This window comes from Podarcis filfolensis (assembly GCF_964270895.1).
Source record: "Podarcis filfolensis genome assembly, chromosome: 7".
NCBI classification, from domain to species: Eukaryota; Metazoa; Chordata; class Lepidosauria; order Squamata; family Lacertidae; genus Podarcis; species Podarcis filfolensis.
The window spans coordinates 59584046-59603997 of NC_139603.1; the positions used below are offsets into that span (position 1 = coordinate 59584046).

The 19952-nt window shown below is 42.3% G+C and overlaps 2 protein-coding genes across 3 annotated transcripts; both read left to right on the top strand.

Annotated features, from left to right (window-relative positions):
• Window positions 1–1283: 1283 nt before the first annotated feature.
• Window positions 1284–3009, top strand: TMEM70 (transmembrane protein 70). Its single transcript, XM_083624163.1, has 3 exons — window positions 1284–1581; window positions 1790–1901; window positions 2396–3009. The coding sequence occupies exons 1-3, from the start codon at window positions 1375–1377 to the stop codon at window positions 2842–2844; spliced, it is 768 nt and encodes a 255-aa protein (XP_083480289.1). The 5' UTR covers window positions 1284–1374; the 3' UTR covers window positions 2845–3009.
• Window positions 3010–4678: 1669 nt separating this feature from the next.
• Window positions 4679–13748, top strand: LY96 (lymphocyte antigen 96). Of its 2 annotated transcripts, XM_083624164.1 has the most exons (6): window positions 4690–5116; window positions 6267–6382; window positions 8620–8715; window positions 9684–9812; window positions 11067–11119; window positions 12260–13748. In XM_083624164.1, exons 1-6 carry the CDS (start codon window positions 5082–5084, stop codon window positions 12359–12361), a joined length of 531 nt encoding a protein of 176 aa, XP_083480290.1. In that variant the 5' UTR covers window positions 4690–5081; the 3' UTR covers window positions 12362–13748. The 2 variants fall into 2 exon arrangements, with proteins under 2 accessions (XP_083480291.1, XP_083480290.1); XM_083624165.1 differs by lacking the exon at window positions 11067–11119 and having other exon boundaries at window positions 4679–5116.
• Window positions 13749–19952: the final 6204 nt, after the last annotated feature.

The following is a 19952-nucleotide window of genomic DNA, read 5'->3' on the forward strand; positions in this document are numbered from 1 at the left end:
ATCTTTATAGCTGAGCTAGGATTTTAACTTGAATACTCCTACTCCAAATCCCAGCATTCCATTCACTACTTCATACTGGCTTTTCAAATGAATTGATGTGGATTACTTCACTTGCTTTCTGAGACAGACCATTCTGCGGAATTGGTGAGGGGCATAGTGGATTCTGAATTTTTGTCAGATTGTCAGGGTTCTAAATCACATCTTATAAGGCTTTGTGATTATAATAAATGGCTAGGTCAACCCAGTTGTATGGGTGAGGCATATTCTTATTTTATTCTGTTGCCTGTGCTATGATTTTAAACACTAAAATCTGTTCCATTTTTATCCCAACCTTCCTTAGGATGGCGGTATTATTATTATTCCATGCCCCACACTTATTTTATCCTGAAAACAACTATTTATGAGGTAGGTTAGGCTAAAAAGAAAATCACTGGCATAAAGTCTACAGTGAGCTTCATAGCAATTTGAACTTTGGTTTTCTTGGTCCTAGTCCAACCCTAACACCTACACTTCAGTCTCTGCTGTAACACAGTTGCCCTACATTTCTCCAGTATCATTCACATACTGGAATGGCTGTAGGCACAGTTTCACTTGGTATTTTAGTGCAATATGGTCCTCTTCTGAACAGGAGCAAGTTCCCCCATTTAAATGCTCTGCTGCTGCAACTGCTAAAACAAAGCTTAGAGAAGTTAAGCTCAAATTCAAGCCAAAAGCTCAAAATGTTATGGATTAACTTGACTATAAAAGAAGCACATGTGCTCATAGTGCCTGTAGTTTTGAGTGGCTTAGGTCAGAAGTTTTCAACTTTTTTGAGTCCACGGCTCCCTTGACCAACTACATTCTTTCTGCGACACTCCTGTGGGGCTCAGGAACAGCAGGGCCTTTAAAAACTAGAAATCCGAGTATCATTTCTATTCTGTGGTATTAAGCAGGGTCGGGCGGACTTCAGGCTTGCAGGATCTTTTGTTTTGTTTTGTAGACCAGAAGTGGATTCTGGTTCCCCAAAAAACAAAAAGAATCCTGAGTCCAAAACCAAAAGTGATGGGAGCTCACAGCCTTTCCACCCAAAAAACCCAAACTTTCTTTTAGTACAAATTTGGGCGGGAAAGAATCCTTGCTGCAGGTGTACTAACAGATCCCGATTTACCGCCTAAATGGCCAGAATTCCAGGCAGGTTTGTAACCCAAAGATTCCGCTTTCCTAGCGAACGCCTGGCTTGAAATCCACGCGTGGGAAGCGAGCAAAGGCGAACAGGCTCCCAGCCCCTCCTTCCCGGCCAAGCTGCGCCGGAAGGGGAAGGACCGAGGCGGCGGCGGCAGCGGCTTTGCTTGCCCTGGATCCGCCTTAAGCAGAGAAGGCCGTGGGGTGCAGGAGATGCTGCTCCGGGCTGGGGTTCGCCTTCGCGCGCCCAGCCTCCGACTGTGGCTGCGGGGCGCCGGGAGATGTCATGCGTTCCTGCTTACCGAGAAGCATCCTGGAGTCCTGGAGCCGGGCCGGCGCTCCGTGGCTGCCCTATGCAGGCCGCGACTCCGATGGCGTGGAGCCCCGGGATCCCTCTCCGCGATCGTGGGGAGCGAGCAGGTGCTGCCGCGTGGAGCACTTCTTTTTCTAGTGTCCCGGGAGCGCTCGCTTTAATTCTGAAGGGGGTCAGGTGACAGGCGGTGGATAGTTCACTCATCGGATGCACTGCTAGCCATGAGCCATATTCTTGCCATGTGATTTAGTGAATGGTGCATGTAGATATAACAATCTGAAACTCAAAATACATGTTTATCTGCTTTTGCTGTAGGTTCCATCTCTCCACGTGCAGCCTCTTTGCTGCTTCAGCACATCCTCCCCGCATGAAGATTCTGAACATGGCAGATTAGTTTATCGTGGAAATTTGGCAAAGGCAGTGCTAGGTGAGTATATTAGGGTTAGGTGTCTTGTTGTGCTTTGGTTCTGAACGCTCTGAAGTATTTAAAATTACTTTTCACTGGGAATTGGGACCCTCTGTCCACCAGAAACTCGTGTGAAGGACGTAAGTCGGAATGCCTTGCTTCTATGGCAGTTGAAGATTTGCCAAGTGAATTTGATAGCTGGGGGGGGGGGAGTGTCAGCAGTGCAGCACTGCTTCTCCTGGTCTTTGATATGCCTACTTAAACATATACACAATACATTTAAAGCACATTCTGCTCCCCTCCCCTCTCCCAAAATCGTAATAACTGTAGTTTGTTAAGGGTGCTGGGAATTGTAGCTTTGTGAGGGTTAAACAACAGTCATATTATTTTTTTGGGGGAGGGGAGTGTCTAACATGGTAACAGCTGCCCTTCTGAGGATGCTAAGGCATGGTGGGAATGTATGGGCTCACAAGCTATTTCCAATCTCTAAATATTAATTTGTCTTTCTCTTGCAGGCGTGAAGTTCTTCTCTTACTCTACCAGCATGTTTAGTCTTAGCATGATACCTATTATCTTCTACAAAACTGGTGTGCCTGTCGACAACCTTCCCTTGCAAGTTATGTTTTACAGTGTTATAGGATTCTTTACATTTGTAACTCCAGTTACTCTGCATTTGATTACAAAGGGCTACATCATCCGCCTGTACCACAAGCCTGAAACAGACACGTACACAGCTATTACGTATAATGCTATTTTGGCAGAAAAGAAAACTGTGTTCCATCAAAAGGATGTGAAGGTTCCCGACATCAGCAAGATGTTCACAACATTTTATGCTAAAACGAAATCAATGCTTGTTAACCCTATGCTTTTTCAATATCCTCAAGACTATAATCACCTTATGGGTTATGACAAGCCCTTCACGTTTGACTTCGAAGAATCAAAAGAATCCAGCGAAGGGAAATAGGTGTTTCTGAATAAAATGTGTGTATACGTGCAGACTATTCAGAATTCTTTTATAGAATCCAGGATACAAAATCCCAGAGCAGTTTTTTTCTTCAATAAAAGTAGTTTGTTCAGTAAAAGGAACACTGATTAAAATGAATAAAACTGGAGTTGGTTACAAAAGGAATTTACATAAACGGGATGAAGTTTGGTCGATCTTTGATTAGCTTAAGGCTTGCTTTTAATCATACGAAAGAGTCTTTTGGTCATCTTTGGAAAATCAAATTAAGCCAACATATGCATGAACTCCTTACAACCTCACACAGCTCTTTTGCCCTTTATTCAAGTAGGGAAACAATTCAGAAAGATGCATTAACCGTGGTTTTTCATTTCTGATGTAACAGGAATGACAGTTAATGACTTTCCAAACAAGCCAGGATTCAGAACCATTAACTATAGCTTCATGTGCAGATGGAACAGTTCTTAAATTGCTGGGAGAGTGCATGGTTAAGAAAGGGTTAAGATTTTGTTGTACCCGAAAACCTCTTTGGTCTCAAATGTTAAGAATTTAATATCCTGAAAAGAGTCTGTATCAAGGAATGCACAAGTGTTTGCTAAGATGTCTCTACCTATATAAACCACTAGAGGGACTCATAACTGTAGCATTGGTGAGGCCTTTGAAAATAGCCACATCTTTAAAGACTCCTGACATAAACAAGCATTACAGGCAGCTGTATAATAATTCCAAGAAGTGGAACTATTAACACAATATTTTTCATTTTATTTTGTAGAATTATAAAATGCATCCAAATGCTACTGATGTGGTGTAATAAAATACAAAGAAATGTACTGAATATGCTAAAAATCCAACAATTTATACGATATTACGGTTAATATTCCATAAATTTATGGGGTCACAAATTAGGAAAAGTCTTAAATTTATTCAGCAGCTACCTAAGTATCAAGACGCTAGGTGCTTGTCTAACATCAAGTAACTGATTTCAGAGAGTTTGAGCTGCAGCACTGAAGGCCCCGTTTTCTAGTACCAGCTAAGCATCCCTGGGGCATGTGATACTCTTAGCAGTGGCCCTTGTGAGCAGTGCGGTTGCTGGGCAGGGTTATATCGGACAAGGTGGTCCCTTGGATAATTTGGTCCCAAGTTGCTTAGGTCTGTAAATACCTAAAACCAAAATCTTGAACACTGGTTGGTACCATACTGACAGCCAGTAAATCTCCCTCAGCAGAGGTGTTACATAGTGTTGGTGTCAGGGACTGGCATGACACTGAAGAGTGTGCACCAGGGGAAGGAGGGCTGTGATTTGTGGGGAACTGGACCAGCCAGGAGGCCAGAGGCAGGGGCAGCTTCTAGAGCAGGAAGAAACAGGTCAGACAAGTGAAGAGCCAGGTGCTTCCCCACCGTCTCCTGCACCACTGTCTCTCAGAACCAGGAAGGGATTGAAAAGGGATGAATAGAGGAAGTTGCCACAAAGGCACAGACTGCAGCTGTGTGTACATAGCCCTTTGGGGGAAGGTATATAAACTGGTGGAGGGGGAGTGGTCCCTTGCATAGAGTGCAGACCTGGGAACAGCTGCCAAGATGTTAGAACTGGTGTGTGTAGGACTCCAGAGCTGTAGAAGTGACTGAATTACCTTTGGCACTAAAGAGTTAACTATCTGCCTGTGCATTCCTTTGGCTGGGAAATGCCCTTGACAGTTGATGTGATGTTCCAGTCAACAACCTAGCTGCTGCACTCCAGCTGCAACTTCTAAACTAAGCCTGGAGGAAGCCCTACATTGAGCACATTGAAGGAATACCATCTTGAGGTTGCCACAACGGCCAAGCTATCTTAGTCCAGGAATGGCCAGAGGTCTCTTGCTAACTGACCTGCTACAGAGACCTGCTAAAGGGCAGGAAACTGCAAGAAGGAAGTAGCGGGAGGGAATGACTCGTGGTTGTCTGTATACTAATGCACAGAGTATGGGAAACAAGTAAGATGAATTGGAGCTGTTAATGCAGGATGGCAAATATGACCTAATAGGCATTACTGAAACCTGATGGGATAAGACTCATGACAGGAATGTGTCATAGACTTATGGGGGGGGGGTCTTTCTGGTGGGCACCAGTGTCTACTCAGAAAACTAGTTTCCTGGGATTTCTTATAAGTTCATAGTGTAGTTATGCCAATTAATGTGTATAAGGGAGTTCCATGTATCCCAGTAGCAGACCTCCATTTTTGGGACCCTGAAGCTTGAGCGGTCATGGGGGCCCCTTCACAACCAGCAGCGAGGTCTGGGTAACCCCTGCTTTCTTCTTCAATGGGGATGTTCCACAACAGATCACCACACCTTTACAACATCTGTGCTACTGACTCTCAAACTTTGGGATTGTAAAAATATATGCAACAAAAATTGATCCATTTGAATCATGCATCATGAGCTCCCGTTGCTCGGTCCCAGCTCCTGCCCACCTAGTTTGAAAGCATGACAAAGTGCAAGTAGATAAATAGGTACTGCTCTGGCGGGAAGGTAAACGGCGTTTCCGTGCGCTGCTCAGGTTTCACCAGAAGATGCTTAGTCATGCTGACCACATGACCCGGAAGCTGTCTGCAGACAAATGCCGGCTCCCTTGGCCTATAGAGCGAGATGAGCTCCACAACCCCAGAGTCATCCGTGACTGGACCTAATGGTCGGGGTACCTTTACCTTACTCAGATCTAGAAATATTTTCTGAATTTCTTTTTAACCATAGTAACAGCTTCACCCACTACCTTTTATCAACTACACACACACACACACACACACAGAGAGAGAGAGAGAGAGAGAGAGAGAGAGAGAGAGAGAGAGGTGTCATTCCGCTTTATTAGTTCTGAAATGCCAAATCACTGCATTTTTATTGTCTGGCATTTGGAGGACACAACAGAAGCAGTACAAAAACAACAACCCTTGAATAATTGTGATATGAAATATTATAGGATTTCAGCCACAAGCTATAGGACAGGCACAGATGGGAGGGGAAGCAATATGTGCATCCCCAAAACCTTTGCAGGCATTGAAATCAGGGTTATGCATGACCACCCTGGTACCATCATGAGCTCAGATGATCATGAGCAACTTCCTCATTTGATATTGTGAGACAAACACGTTGGTTCAATAGTTTTCTCTCTTGCCTTTTTAGAATTCACTCCTTGAAATGTAGTTTTGTCCAAACTGGGTTAGGTATAGATAATCAGGCAAAATTATTCTTCTTAAGCAACTGGGAAAGGCTTTCAAGCATTTGTAGCACACCTTCTGTAGAAGCATCATTAAAAGCGACAAGGGAAAAAAAGCCCCTGCAATCACATGACTGAGGGTGGGTGACTAAGCGTAACTTTCTTCCTCTTAAGTAAAAATGATGCAATACTGTCTTGTATCCTTCTATGTGACCTGCTCTCGAAATGGTTTACAGACATAGAAACATGTTCCTGCTTGTTATGATTCTCTCCGTTTGTGGATTTACTGTGGCAGAAGACAGACACCTGCTTTGCAGTTCAGACGACGTAGACATTTTATATTCCAACTGCAGTAAGTAAAGTATCAGATGGCTCTAATTTCCAATAGCGTTTGTGAAATAATTAGGATCACTTCCCCCTTTCCTCTGATTAAAGCTCCAGGTGTTTTCATTAGGATTGCACACGTTAATTTCTGTCTCCAATTTCCATTTCTTTAAGTAAGACAGAAAAAAAGAGTGTGTTGCAAATAACGCTGGTGAACAACATGAATAATTGCTGGCTTTTATAGTTTTCAAGGGAGATCAGCCATTGCTTCTCGGTCCTAATATACTTTGGTGCTATCGGAGATATTTCACACTTGGCACATACTAGCTGAGGGCCAAATTCAGTTGTTTTCATGCATCTCACGTCTCTTTAAACATTTGCAAATAGCAGTTCTGTGGGGGTAGGGTTGTGATTTGAATATGACCAGGCCAGGATATGTGCATAACTCTTACTACCTGCCTCCATTTCCCCCCAACAGAAGTCACACACAGTTATTTGCTACGTTATGGAAAAAGTTATGTGTGCATGCTAGTGTGACAAACAGCAGTTTAGGGAAAGCAATTTTCACAGGAGAAAGTGTGTTTGTGTATAAAGGTTTACACCCCTCGCCCTGCATGTCAGTGCTGATCTGGGTCGGCCTCCCCCGAGGTGGCTGCCATTTCTAAAACTTCACACAGATCAGAGATGCTGGTGCCTCACCCAGTTTGTTTGTCCTTCTGTGAGCCTGTAGACAGCTTCCTCATTCACCATCTTAACACTCTGTAACATATTATTGTTGGGCCTCTGCCAAGCTCTCTCCCGGAAACTTCTTCCTCTTCTTCTTGCTTCTCTTTATTACTTACGGTACTTTCCGTCCAAGGAAGAGTGCTGTGCAATTCAAAAGATTGCTCATTATTTTATGACTTTCACTTGGCCTTGATGAAGATATCATGCTATTGCTATTGTGTGTCCAGGCGGAGACCCCCGGCCCAGAGAGATGACCAGAAGGAATAATGACTCGTGACAAAGTGTTATGGAATAAAAATTGGTCACAACTTTATTAAACCTTTCAGATGGAGGAAGACCTTGGCTTAGGCATTGGGCGTGTATCTCTCCCAGCCCCACCAGTCGGGGGAACTGGGGCTCCTCAGGGTGAATGGGATATGGGAGGGTGCACAGCAAGACGCTTGTGTATGCTGGCAGCCCACCCCATATCCCCGCAATGCAGGGGAGTTCACTTGACAACCTTTCAGTGTATGGCCAGTGACTCCCATATACAAACCCCTTTAAGAGGGGACCCTGGAATTGCTGCCCGGGGGGGGGGGGAGGTTGTGAATCATCACTTCATGCCCCCCCACCATTAAGGTAAGATAGATTAAAGGATTCCGCGGTTGCTGCTGGCTCCGCCTCCTATTTAAGCAACTGGCCCCACCTCCCTGTGGTGCTGATTGGCTGAGGTTAGGCGGGAACCTCCAATGACTAGCACAGGGAGGGAGGCCAGCCCAAACAGCTGGTGGGTCCCACGTGACCAAGGTGCTGTGCGGGGTCCCACAAAGGGCGCCCACAAAGGAAGGTGTGAGCGCTCATTGTTTAGAAAGTGCAGGTGGTTAGCTAAAGGAGTATTTAAAAATATTTATGTGGATAACCATAAAAGGGTGGCTTTACTGTATTTCCAAGTGCATCACCACAGATCAATGGATAAAGTAGCACAATGCAACGTGGGTGTCTGTAGTACTGTACTCCAGAGTGATCAGGATGAAAAGCCAGAGAGACAGAGCAATGCTTGATTTCTGTTTGAATCTAAGGCTGCTGCGATGGGAAAAGCAAGACCCTTTTGGAGTGTTTTTTTTTTAAATTTTAAACAAAACTGATTCCTTATTTATTTTATAAGCTTTTTAGATTTTGAATATACAGCAGACATTTTCCAAAAAAACCCCAAACAAAAACTCTTCCCTCAGGGAAAACACTGTACAGGCTTCCTCTTATCACATGATTTTGGAAAACTTTATGTGCTTTGATTTGACCGTTTTGGAGTGTTAATGCTGCGAACCCCTCCATCATAGTCTCAGTTGTATCTCTCTCTCTCTCTCTCTCTCTCTCTGCTGTCCTTCATTCCAAAGGAATCTCACACCTCTCAGAGATTGGGGTGACGTGCAACAATATTAACTTCAAAGGTGAAGTGTGTTGCATTTTGCATTTCAGCAGAGGCTCTAATAAGGAAGTTCAAAGCTTCGTGCCATTTTGTAATGAGGTTTGCAACATTATTACACTTTCTTTGTTACGCAGGTAGAGGCCTTCCAACAAGAGACTTCTCCTTTACAGTAGAGCCGTGTACACTAAAGGGTAATAGAAAATGGCGGGGAACTCTTTTCTGGATTCCAAGTAAGATATAGTCCTCTTTCAAGTAACACCAAGCTCATTGCTTTACATTACTACGAGATGCACTTCAACCTGAAAGTTTTATTCATTGCTGGGCTGTATTAACTGGTGGCTTTGTGCTTATGGGAGGTCTTTCCAGGAAGGTGGGGTGGGGATCTGATTGCCATATCCCATACTGCTTGGGAGGGGTGTGTCTCCCGATCTCCAGAAACACTTTTTTGGGAAGGGGTGCTAAGGTGAGGCAGGGTGTATTAGTGAAAATCACGTGCCCTGCCTTGCACTAGTGATACAACCTATTCCATAGAACTCCAGAAGGGATGCTGTTAAAACTTGGGCAGAAGAAAAAATTTATCACAGCTGCTCAAGGACAGAAAGCAGATGTTGAAAATCAACTCACAAATGAAGCCATTTTGTCCTTAGGCTTTTAGAGAAGATTTTATCATCATGTGGAGGTGGGAAGGAGAGACATTTGGCATGAGCCAATCCCACTTCCATTGGTTTGTCCATACATTTCACATAATTTACCCTGGATGTATTCTTATTTTGTTTGTTCATTTAGAGGTTCTCTGTAATACTGCAAGCAAAGCAACCTTTTGTTGTTTTCTGGACATTTTATATTTGCTAATGCTTCTGAGAGCCAGGTATCCTTAGTGAATTTTCAATCCTGCGTTTTCTACTGAAAAGGGAATATGGGAAACAATTACACAATGGGAGAATGAAGCTTTAATCTGTTCCAAGCTGTGTGTGTGAAGAGGTGGAAGTATGAGGATAATAGTCTACAATTCATGTCTCATTCATATAGATTATTACACAAAATACATTGTAAAAATTCCTTTGGATTTGAATGAGCTCAGAAAGTGTTCTAGATCACAAGTGTATTTTTGCCTTCCCTGAGAAAGCCATTGAATGTTGTCAAGATTGTAATTGAAATTGTTGCCATGTAACATGCTTTATTGTGTTAATTTTTATAGGGGCTGATTTAACCATTTTGACAGCACACATAAACATATGGTCTAAAGGGTTTGAATCCGTAAAATGGAAAGGTACCCTTTGCGAAGGTGTGGATGATGGCTATACATTTTGTGGAGCTCTGAAGGGAGGTAAGAGTACCTTATGGCACCTTTAGCTGACACATAGGATCTCCATTTGCTCTTAGAAAAACATGTGCAGGATTTCAAGCTAAGTCTCCTGTTTATTTATTTGCTAAAGGTACTTGGACAGTTGTGTGTCCAAAAACTGGGACACATGCAGAACACAAGCAAAATCTTACAGGGACAAGAGTAGATCTTACATGAGGCCATCACTTTTTCCCCTCCATCACACTTTTCTAAATCTAGCAGGATCATAGCAGAACAACAGTTGTGACTTTTAAGTCTTTGCTACCAGGCTAAACTAATGATATAGTCAGTGGTAAAGTGGGGAAAGGACATAGTTTAGCTGTAGAGCATCTGCTTTGCCCACAGAAGGGCCCATGTTCAATTCCTGGCATCTCCAGGTATGGCTGGGAGGTTCTTCTGTCTGAAACCCTGGAGAACTACAGTCAGTGAGTCAATACTGAGCTAAATACTGAGCTAAAGCGGTCAATGTTTTGATTCAGTGTAAGGCAGCCTCTCCCTCATACAGGCCTTACTCTTCCATCAATGACTTCCATAGGGCTAAATCAGTATTGCACTAATTTCTATGTACAAGGACAGTTCCATGTTAGCAAACATGCACCCACAGCGCTGTGCTAGGGCACATTTTCAGTTCACGTGGGATGCCATTAATACCATAGCAACTGGCCTCTGGAAAGTTGAGACGTGGCCCCTCTCACTACTGGCTATTTTTGATTTTGGAAAGGAAACTCTGGCACTTGGGAGACTTAGGGAAGTTAAACAGATTTTTTCCTCCACAACAAAAAAGGGTAAAACTGAAGATGCGTCAGGAGACTGGATTCTTTCAAGAAACAGTAAATTTATATATTAAATTCAGTGTTTCTAAACAAGATGGAAAACATGCAGCTTATATTTACTTCAGTTCCTTAAACCAAATTGTAGAGGTGTTACAGTTTAGGCCTTAAAACTTAGGTTCTGAAACAAGGTGGTACTTTCTGTCAGTTTTCTATAAATCTCACTTCTGAGGTTCCTCTATTAGATGCTACACCTCTACATTTGTTCTAGAAATCCCACCCACTGAAGAAATGTGTAAACTTCTTAAGATGCAGATACAGTATTTGTATAATTGTATTTTTTTTCAGCTTGTAAATCACATTGTGTATATAGAAAGGAAGTATACAAATTAAAAGTGAAATGAAAGAATAATGGGATAATGTTGTTTTTGTCATACTCAAGTTCTTGATGATTGTTCTTCTGCAGAGACAATAAACACAACTGTGAGAATCAGTGGTAAACAGCCAACCTATGAAGAGGTACTTTATGGAACAAAACTGAATACATAAGTATTATGTATTATTATTATTATTATTAATTAAATTTCTATACCATCCTTTATCTGAGGATCACAGGGCGGTTTACAATATAAAAATATAAGAATAAATAGCATAGTAACAAACAAAACAATATTGCCCCCCCCAACTTCAAAAGGCCATAGATTTTACTCATTAGAGTCAAAGGTCTGGGAGAAGATATGTAATGAAGGCAGCAGGAGAGCCTCTCTCTTGAATGGAGTGGCTAACTTGGTGTTATGTATAGGGTGTGTCATTTTATGGGGTGAAACTTAATTTTTGCAAATTTCTTCCATGAGAGATCTTTAAAATATGTTTTTGGGTGTAAGGAATTCAATTCTGCTATTATTTTTGTGAGTGGACAACATTTAGCAGTGCTCATGGTTTGTTCCTCTCCAGATAAACCACAAATGGAAACCAAGCTTTGTTCTTAGCTTACAATTTGTGTTTTGTTTAAGAAATCACAAGCTCTGGGTCACACATAACTCCATGGTTTATTCCCAAGGGAGGAGGGAAGTGAGTACAATTAATCAGCATGCATCAGCACTATGGTTTATTCACAGTAAACCATAGTTTATTTTAGACTATGTCTTGCCATGACTTGCAAACAGATCACAGCATGCAGTATGGCATGCACCAACTTCTTGAATAGCTTTCTGCTTCAGATTACAGGAACAACTGTTGGCTTGCTGGCGAGCCCATCCTTTTGAGGATGGAGGCTGCCTTCCATTGACATGAATGAACAGTTTGCTTATCTGGGAGTGTCACATGTGCAGATGAACACACACAGGGCTTGGTTTAACTTGCCAAGGACTATATTGTGTGCAATCACTTTTATGAATACTCTGATATGTCAATGCTGTGTTACCTAACATTCTGGGAAATGTTTCAAAAAGACAGAAACCAGTAAGTAATAATACAAACGCTTGTTGACGCATTGGACAACTGACTCACTATTCCGGAATCCCCTGAAGCATCAACTTGAGGCGACTTCAGCAGATAGTTCTAAACTAGCCCTCAGCTCCAATGAAATTGCTGGGACTTAAGAATGCACAATATAAGCACCTTTCACAATTACAAATCAATTCATTTTCTTTCTTTTAGGGAGAATACACAGTTGTTGTAAAAGCATTCGCTGGTCATCACACGGAGCTGATAGCTTGCCTGAATTACACAATCATCATTAAACAGCCACTTTCAAACTAAAGAAGTTCTTCTCAACCATTTCACAGCACAAGAGCTATTTTCCAGAGAGCAGTGGAATCAAATCTAGTCACAGAAATAATCAGCTGAAAGGTTCTGGTTTTCCAGGACTGTTGTCTGAAAAAATTAGAAGATGAAAGCAAATGTTCATTTCTATCACTGCTGTTGCTAAAGGCTGGTTCTCTGTGTGTGACATTTACACATATGCACACACACCATATGAGTACACACATCTGTGTACTCCTTGAGCAGCAACTGGTTGCTTTCATAATTTACTGAACATTTTTGGTATCTGATTAAAAGTACTGCCGTGACTGCCTTTTCTTTCTTGCTATTTTCCCCACATCACTCTCTGCTAATTCACCAACAGCTTGTATAAAAGCAAGTATAAATGCAGGAGGCCACAGGAGTAAGCTTTGGGCTTAGCACACCCGTTTTGCTTTTCACTGCCCATAGAACTGCAACATAAGCCAAGGTGCATGTACAATGTCCACGTGACATGGTCAGGTGATCTGTGTGTCATACTGCATTTTGATTGGATCGTCTATTTTAACTGCTTTGAGACTCTACTGACAGGCTGCACACCCAAAAGAAGCAGCTTAGGAACCGTTGAAAATATCACAGGCTTCCCTAGGGTCATGATGCCTCTTGCACATCCTGCAAAGCTTATGATGTCACTTGCTGAATTTCAGATGCCGGCCATTCTGAGCAATTCAGATTTTGTGGCCAAAGCTGAATGAGGAATCCTTAACAAAGGGTCCATTGCAGAGAACAATACATTTGTGTTTGATGAATGGCAGCAACAAAGCACGTTGCGGTAAGGGAGTGTATAGAAAATGGCGACATCACACCCCGTTCCACTTACCGCTTTCCATGAAGATGAGAGAGCCAAGGCTGGTGCTTAATTTCACTTTTCAATGCTTCCTCTGTCACACTTCAGAAGAAACGGAACAAAAGAGCATTGTCTCAATGAACAAGGAATTATTGATGTTCCCTGTGCATCATCTAGCATCACAGTGTCTGCTGCAACTGTGGGTATTCCTTTTTTCACATTAATATGTCACAGCCAGGTGGTTTCTAGTGAAAGAACTCTTAAGGAATGCCGGAGTTCCTTTGAGGAGACAACAAAGAGGCTTGTGACAATGAACAGATTTATTGTGGCATAAGCTTTTGTGGACGAGAGCCCACTTCATCAGATGCCTGAAGTATTATCCTCAGCTGACAGATGTACTCATAAACACACGCAAGCACAGAGCAAACAAATATGAGCAGTGAGTTCCAAAGACCATGGAGACCAGAGATACAGTCTGTTACATTTCAACACAAAGCTGAAATTTATACAAGAAAATAGAGGGCTTTGGCAATACCTTTTGCCGTATTTACCATTTAACCCCCCCCCAAAAAATATACCACAGAAACAGTACCCAAAGCAACTAAAGATAGATGTTCATTTTGTATGTTTTTAAACATGGAAAAGATTGCCAAAATAAAAATACCTTCCATTGTTTCTGGAAAGTACAGATAGTGAGTGCCTCTTGTACCTTAACAGGGGTGCTGTTCCACCAATACAGCCATAAGTGAATACAATCAAATGCATTTGTAAATCTAATTTATCAGTTTCAGACTGGAGTCACGATTTGATGTTCTTTTTCAGAATAATGGTGATTTGAAATTTGTTGCAAACTGGAAACAGAGTGCCTGGGAGACTCCTGTTCATTTTTAATGCAGCCATTTCAATGTCCTATTTTGATGCCCATTTCTTATTTTGCATAAATGTTGGTCTGTGTGCCCAGAACAGAATACTGAAGGACATGCTTGTCAGGTGACTTATTCCTAGGGCGGTTTACAAAGTTACGAATGAAATAATAAAATGAGACATCCAAAATATAGAATATGTTTGGAAAACACCAATCATAAGCAGCATAAAACAGAAAAGACAATAAGAAATAATAATAATGGAGATAAAGTATTTTCTTAGCACCGAGAAAGGTAACCGCGTGGGGACACACGAGCCTCCTTGAGGAGAAAGTTTTGCATGAAGGATGACATGACTGAAAATAGTCCTAGTTGCCACAGGTCACCTCAAAAGGTGGAAACAATTGGAGGAAAGCATTGACAGATGAACCTGAGGGAGGTTAATATGGAAGCAGGCACACACCCATTGGAGAATGAGACCTGATGTTAGGGCAGGTACTATAAGAAGCTGTAACAGTGCTGTGGGTATCTGCACTACAGTGCAGTGGGTATCAGCACAGAGCTGGCATCTGGGTTTGTTGCAGTGGCTCTTCACTGGGTTTATGTGACTGTAAAGGAGACTGGGTAACCGTGAGCAATGCAGCTCGCTCTCTGAACTGTATTCAGACAATGGTGATGCAACCCCCCCCCACTCTGTATTCAGAGCGTTCCAACCACTGCTTCAGACACAGTTAGCTTCCACCAGTTTCCATCTCGTATCTATCACCTCACTTCTTCTGAAATGCTGCATTTTGATGCATTCTGCCCCCTTCCCCAAACCACTTCGATCTGAACCAAGAAGAGGAACAACCTAGCTGTTTTCAAAGCTGGCAATGTGGGCACAGCCAATATTCCTGGCAGTGAAGGTGCAATTTGCTCTGTAGCCACTAGGCTGTGGTGTGTTTCACTGAAATGAAGCTACGCTCACAATTTTACTAACTCTCAAGCACGCAAGGCTAATTTAAGGAAATTCATTTGCAAACTTGACTCCCAATATACAACTTAACAAACCAACATGGGGACTGTGGGTGATGCTACATCCAATCATGTTTGCTTAGAGAGGTTAGTTCTATTATTCTAGCCACATGATGCATAAATAAAAGAAGAAATAGGTGCACATCTTCCATGGTAAGTGAAAAAGACGCTCAATAGTATGGCAGGAAACCAGCCAAAGGAACTTCAGCCATTATTGCCCACTCTAATAATTAATTTCCCTTAAGCATTCACAGGGTGTAGTGTTCAAAACATATTTCTCATCAATAAAGGAGCACACATATTCACAAAGAGTCAAAAAATGTATATCACATTTTTATTACTCATGTTACCAAAACATCAACCATTTTCAAAAACATTTAAATTAATCCAAATCGACAGACCTGGCTCTTAGGATAGCTAGCTCATACGGGGACAGCAAAAGAGGTGACGTTGTCAGGTGAGTTTGAGATTTAGGTGCACATTCTGGACATGCTATTAACCTGCACCCACAGAAAGAAAATATGTATTGTACTTACAGTTGAAGCATCAGTTAGTTTCATGTATCAGAGTGTTTTCTGTCAAGAACAACAGCAAAAGAAACCACCAGTCGCTGATGTCATCAAATGCATGGGGCTCCTTACAGGCTCATGTCACTCCAATGTTCTTGGTAGAGTTATGTGACAGGTGCTTGTATTTTCAATGCGTTTCACTCCTGGGTAAAAATACACTTCACTCAGTTGTGGGTCACACAGGGTGAATAGTTCCAAATGTAAGGGGAAAGGTGCTGGGAGTCTGGGTTGCCTTTGAACTCGGGGAGTTAATCAGAACGATCCAGTAGAATACTTGGGCAAGCTGCTTTCAGTTATGTGTGAAGGCTGAATATATATATAAGCCTGGCAGGTGCCTTTTAGAAACCAGCAAGCACCTTAACATTTTAGGTGGATGGAGGCATGACGATTACCGCCGAAAACAGCACAGATCCTATGGTAATGTCACAAAATTTGCAAAGAGAAAGCTATAGGCTACCTTTCCCCCACCCCACCTAATGCATGTCAGGAAAAGCATGCAAAAGAATACAAACAATAAATGTGTAGCCTGTCATTTCAGATAAGCATGGAAAAGGCCAAAAGCCTTGAAGATAAACTGCTGCACAGATGACTCAGTACAAACCTGGGAAGGGAGGAGAGACCAATTCCACTTAAAGTGTAAGGCCTACTTAAGCAGTAGCTTTCCATCCCTTCCTTTGCTTCTGCATATCTGGCAATATAGCTCTCTTTAGCCTTCATGGACAAGACTTAAAGGAGTGATGCTAGCAGTGTCAAAAATACCCTTATCAATAAATGTGAAATTATAGGATGCGTTGGGAGCTAGAATACTATAGAATACAATATTTGGTTCCAGTGTTAGCACCTGTCCAATTGGTATACAATTGGATTAGAAGCTTTCTGGAAGGGGCCACACATCCCCCATCCCTGATTTATCCTATGCAGCTTTACAAGAGTACCTGTGAGACGCAGGTCACATTAACACCATGTTTTTAAAGCACATGACTGAGCTCAAAGGATCCTGGGACCTTTAGTTTACCCCTCAGTGGTGTAATATGGGTTGCCAGGGCCCAGGGCCATGTGGAGGGGGGGGGCAAAGGAGGGAAACAGAGTACGCATGTACATTCAACTGCCTAACAGTATCTGTGTCACCCAGGAGATCGCAGTCACAGAAATAAGAAAAGTTGTTCCATGGAGAGGCCACTTGCTTGTTCGCATGGAGAAGCCATTTTCAATGCAGCTCAGTGATGGAAGTTCGCAGCTGTATTGAGGCAGCACCAGGTGTTGAAATGTTGCAGCCCTAACAATTTTGTGCCCTAGACAACTGCCCCATGCCCCCCCCTCCATGCTACACCACTGTTAACCCTCACAGAGTTACAATTCCTAGCACCCTTAACAAACCACAGTTCCCAGAATTCTTGGGGGGAAAGCCATGTCGTATAAATGTATAGTGAACATGTGACCTCAGGCTGCCATTCTAACTCTACTTGCCATGGAGTAAGCCCCACTGAATTCAGTAGGACTTACTTCTGAGTATACAAGGATCACGTCGTCAGAAATCAGAAGCAGTTCAGCTCAGGATAACCATTGGTGGAGAAGCTTGTCCACATCCAACATTTGTTGACTCTCGGCTTCTTTTAAAGAAGTATAGTCTCACTTTTGGCAAATATATTTGCTTTACACTGCACTCCAAACATGCAATATTCTAAGACAGACTTGCAGAACTTGGGACCCATTATGGCAAACCCAGTCCACTAGCAATGTCCTTGTTTCTGCCATTCCTGGCAGGCAATAAAAGCAGGAAGCTTATTAAGCTCAAAAACCCACAAATTTGATAGTCATGGTGACCATGCTCCCCTTCCCTTTGTCCCTCCGCTGGTTTTTAACTTCATACTGCAATAGCCCTGCTGCCTTATCTTGAGCCTTAAACTTATGGTGCTTTCAGAGCATCACAATTTTAGGGTGAGATTTACATCCCAGCAAACTTAGACGGCACAATTAAAGCTGGTTTGGAGCCTTTGCAGAACAAGCCCTACAAAGACTGGAGTTTTTTTGTAATAAGGAAAGTGATGAGAAAATACCTTGGAAGGTGTAGGGTAACAGTTGCCTAATGCAACATGGTCTAATCTCTCCACAAGCAGATCAGGATAAATGCTCATTAAATAACCAATGTTGTTGTTTAATCTCTCGGGGGGGGGGGATAAAACTCAGTGCTCATTAAATTGGTTGTCTGCAAATGGCTTTAGAGAAGAGGCAGGGTTTATCTCTGACAGTGCTGTGCTTCAGAGACACAGTCATACCCGCACAATACATTTAAAGCATATAACACACATGATTTTCTCCCAAAGAATCCTGGGAACTGTAGTTTGTTACAGATGCTGGGAACTGCAGCTCTGTGAAGGGGTAAACTACAATTCCCAGGATTCATTGCAGGAAGCCATGTGGTTTAAATGTGCTTTAAATATATGCTGTGGAAAAGGACAGATCAGAGTTAGAGGTGAAACCCTGCTCCTTTCTCCCTGAATCTTCTGTTCATCCCATGAACAGAACTTGGAGGAAAGATGGGGTCAGTGGCAGTAACAAATAATGGCTAGCTACCAATGTGAGCCAAAACTTGTGGTCACTGATTCAGCCCCTACTGGTCAAATGTATATTAGTGGGTTGTTCATTTTGCACACTTACCTAAAGGAGCAGTTCCTATACAACCAATTTTCTTTTGCTTATAATTTTTGGGCATTAAGGCTATAATCCTGTGCACACTTATTTGGTAATAAATGCCATGGTGCATCCGCACCAGCTAAACCAGATGACTTCATCTGCCCCAGTTGCAATAGAACATATCTCTTTTGAATTGGTCTCTACAGTCACAGCAGGCGCTGCAACTCTCCAGTGGTTTCATTTTACCACTGATGGTCCACTATTCCATTGTCTTGAGACAGAAGGATGCCACCAACAGTTGAACACAGTTGTGTTTACATCCAAGAAAATGTGCACAGGAGCAGGTTACATAGCTCCATGCATTCTTGGAAGGTATTTGACATATGCGAGCAACTTGAAGAATGAGAGGAGGAGTGTTTGGCTGCATTAGTTTGGGGTTGTGCATAAACTTGATTGATCTGAGTGACCAGGCAGGACTGAGCTTGGATTATGCAGTGAAGCAATGTTTACAGAATACAGTAATGAAAGTGCCAGATAGTACATTTTTGTGTGTGTTTATCAAACACTCCCTGGACTTTCCATCAGCTACCAAGAGGAAGAATGAATAATTTCCTGTTTTACTACTAAAGGAACCCTTTCCAAAGGAAGTTCTTAGCCTTTATTTCCTCATATGATTCTTTCCTATGACCTTGTTCACTGTATTGTTCTGAAAAAAAGATGATTTTGTAGCTGAAGGCTGTTTATGAAAATGAAGCCGCTGACCGTGGTTAGACTATCATCACTTTTATTGAGCATCCATTCTGTGTTTTATTTTTGGGGGTGGTTATATGACAATGGGCATTCATCCTGCATTCATCCTGATTTGCTTGTGGGGTGTTTGTGTGTCTTCATCTTCTATTTACCCCACAAATGCATTTCCCTGTCACTTTCTAAACTGCAAAAGTGGATTTGTTGTGCTTAATCTAATCTAATTGCACAGTCCTCCAGTTCTGGCATGCACTTGAATCCCTTCCCGTAAAATACAACACACTTGCAATCTCTTATTCTCTATACAGTGGTACCTCGGGTTACATACGCTTCAGGTTACATACGCTTCAGGTTACAGACTCTGCTAACCCAGAAATAGTGCTTCAGGTTAAGAACTTTGCTTCAGGATAAGAACAGAAATCGGGCTTTGGCGGCGCGGCGGCAGCAGGAGGCCCCATTAGCTAAAGTGGTGCTTCAGGTTAAGAACAGTTTCAGGTTAAGAACAGACCTCCGGAACGAATTAAGTACTTAACCTGAGGTACCACTATATAAGTGTATTGTTATAAAGCAATAGCACAATCATATTGCTCAGAAGAACTGAGAGGCATCACCATGCACAACTATTGCATTTACTTTAAAATATTTGAGTTTGGTATTTGTTATTTCCCTCCATTATTGCAATTCAGGGTTGGGTTAGTGCAGCTATGGAAGGGAATTGTACTATATTGCTGTTAATGCAGCCTGAAGCTTTCCTCTGCTTCTGCAGATGCAAGCATGATCGTGTTCAGATATTTACTGCCAAGCAAGACCAAAGGGTGTGATAAATAGATGTTCAAAAATCAAGTGGAGCAGTTCTACAGAAAACACTTTAACAATAACTGGGCAAACACTGACAGAACAGTTTACGAAAAATTACATGTATTGTTGGAAAAGCG

Coding starts and splice junctions, on each gene's coding strand:
- TMEM70 (XM_083624163.1), top strand. CDS start 1,375: ATGCTGCTCCGGGCTGGGGTTCGCCTTCGCGCGCCCAGCCTCCGACTG. Junction 1,582..1,789: donor CGATCGTGGGGAGCGAGCAG/GTGCTGCCGCGT, acceptor CTTTTGCTGTAG/GTTCCATCTCTCCACGTGCA. Junction 1,902..2,395: donor TTTGGCAAAGGCAGTGCTAG/GTGAGTATATTA, acceptor TTTCTCTTGCAG/GCGTGAAGTTCTTCTCTTAC.
- LY96 (XM_083624164.1), top strand. CDS start 5,082: ATGGGGGCCCCTTCACAACCAGCAGCGAGGTCTGG. Junction 6,383..8,619: donor CATTTTATATTCCAACTGCA/GTAAGTAAAGTA, acceptor TTTGTTACGCAG/GTAGAGGCCTTCCAACAAGA. Junction 9,813..11,066: donor TTGTGGAGCTCTGAAGGGAG/GTAAGAGTACCT, acceptor GTTCTTCTGCAG/AGACAATAAACACAACTGTG.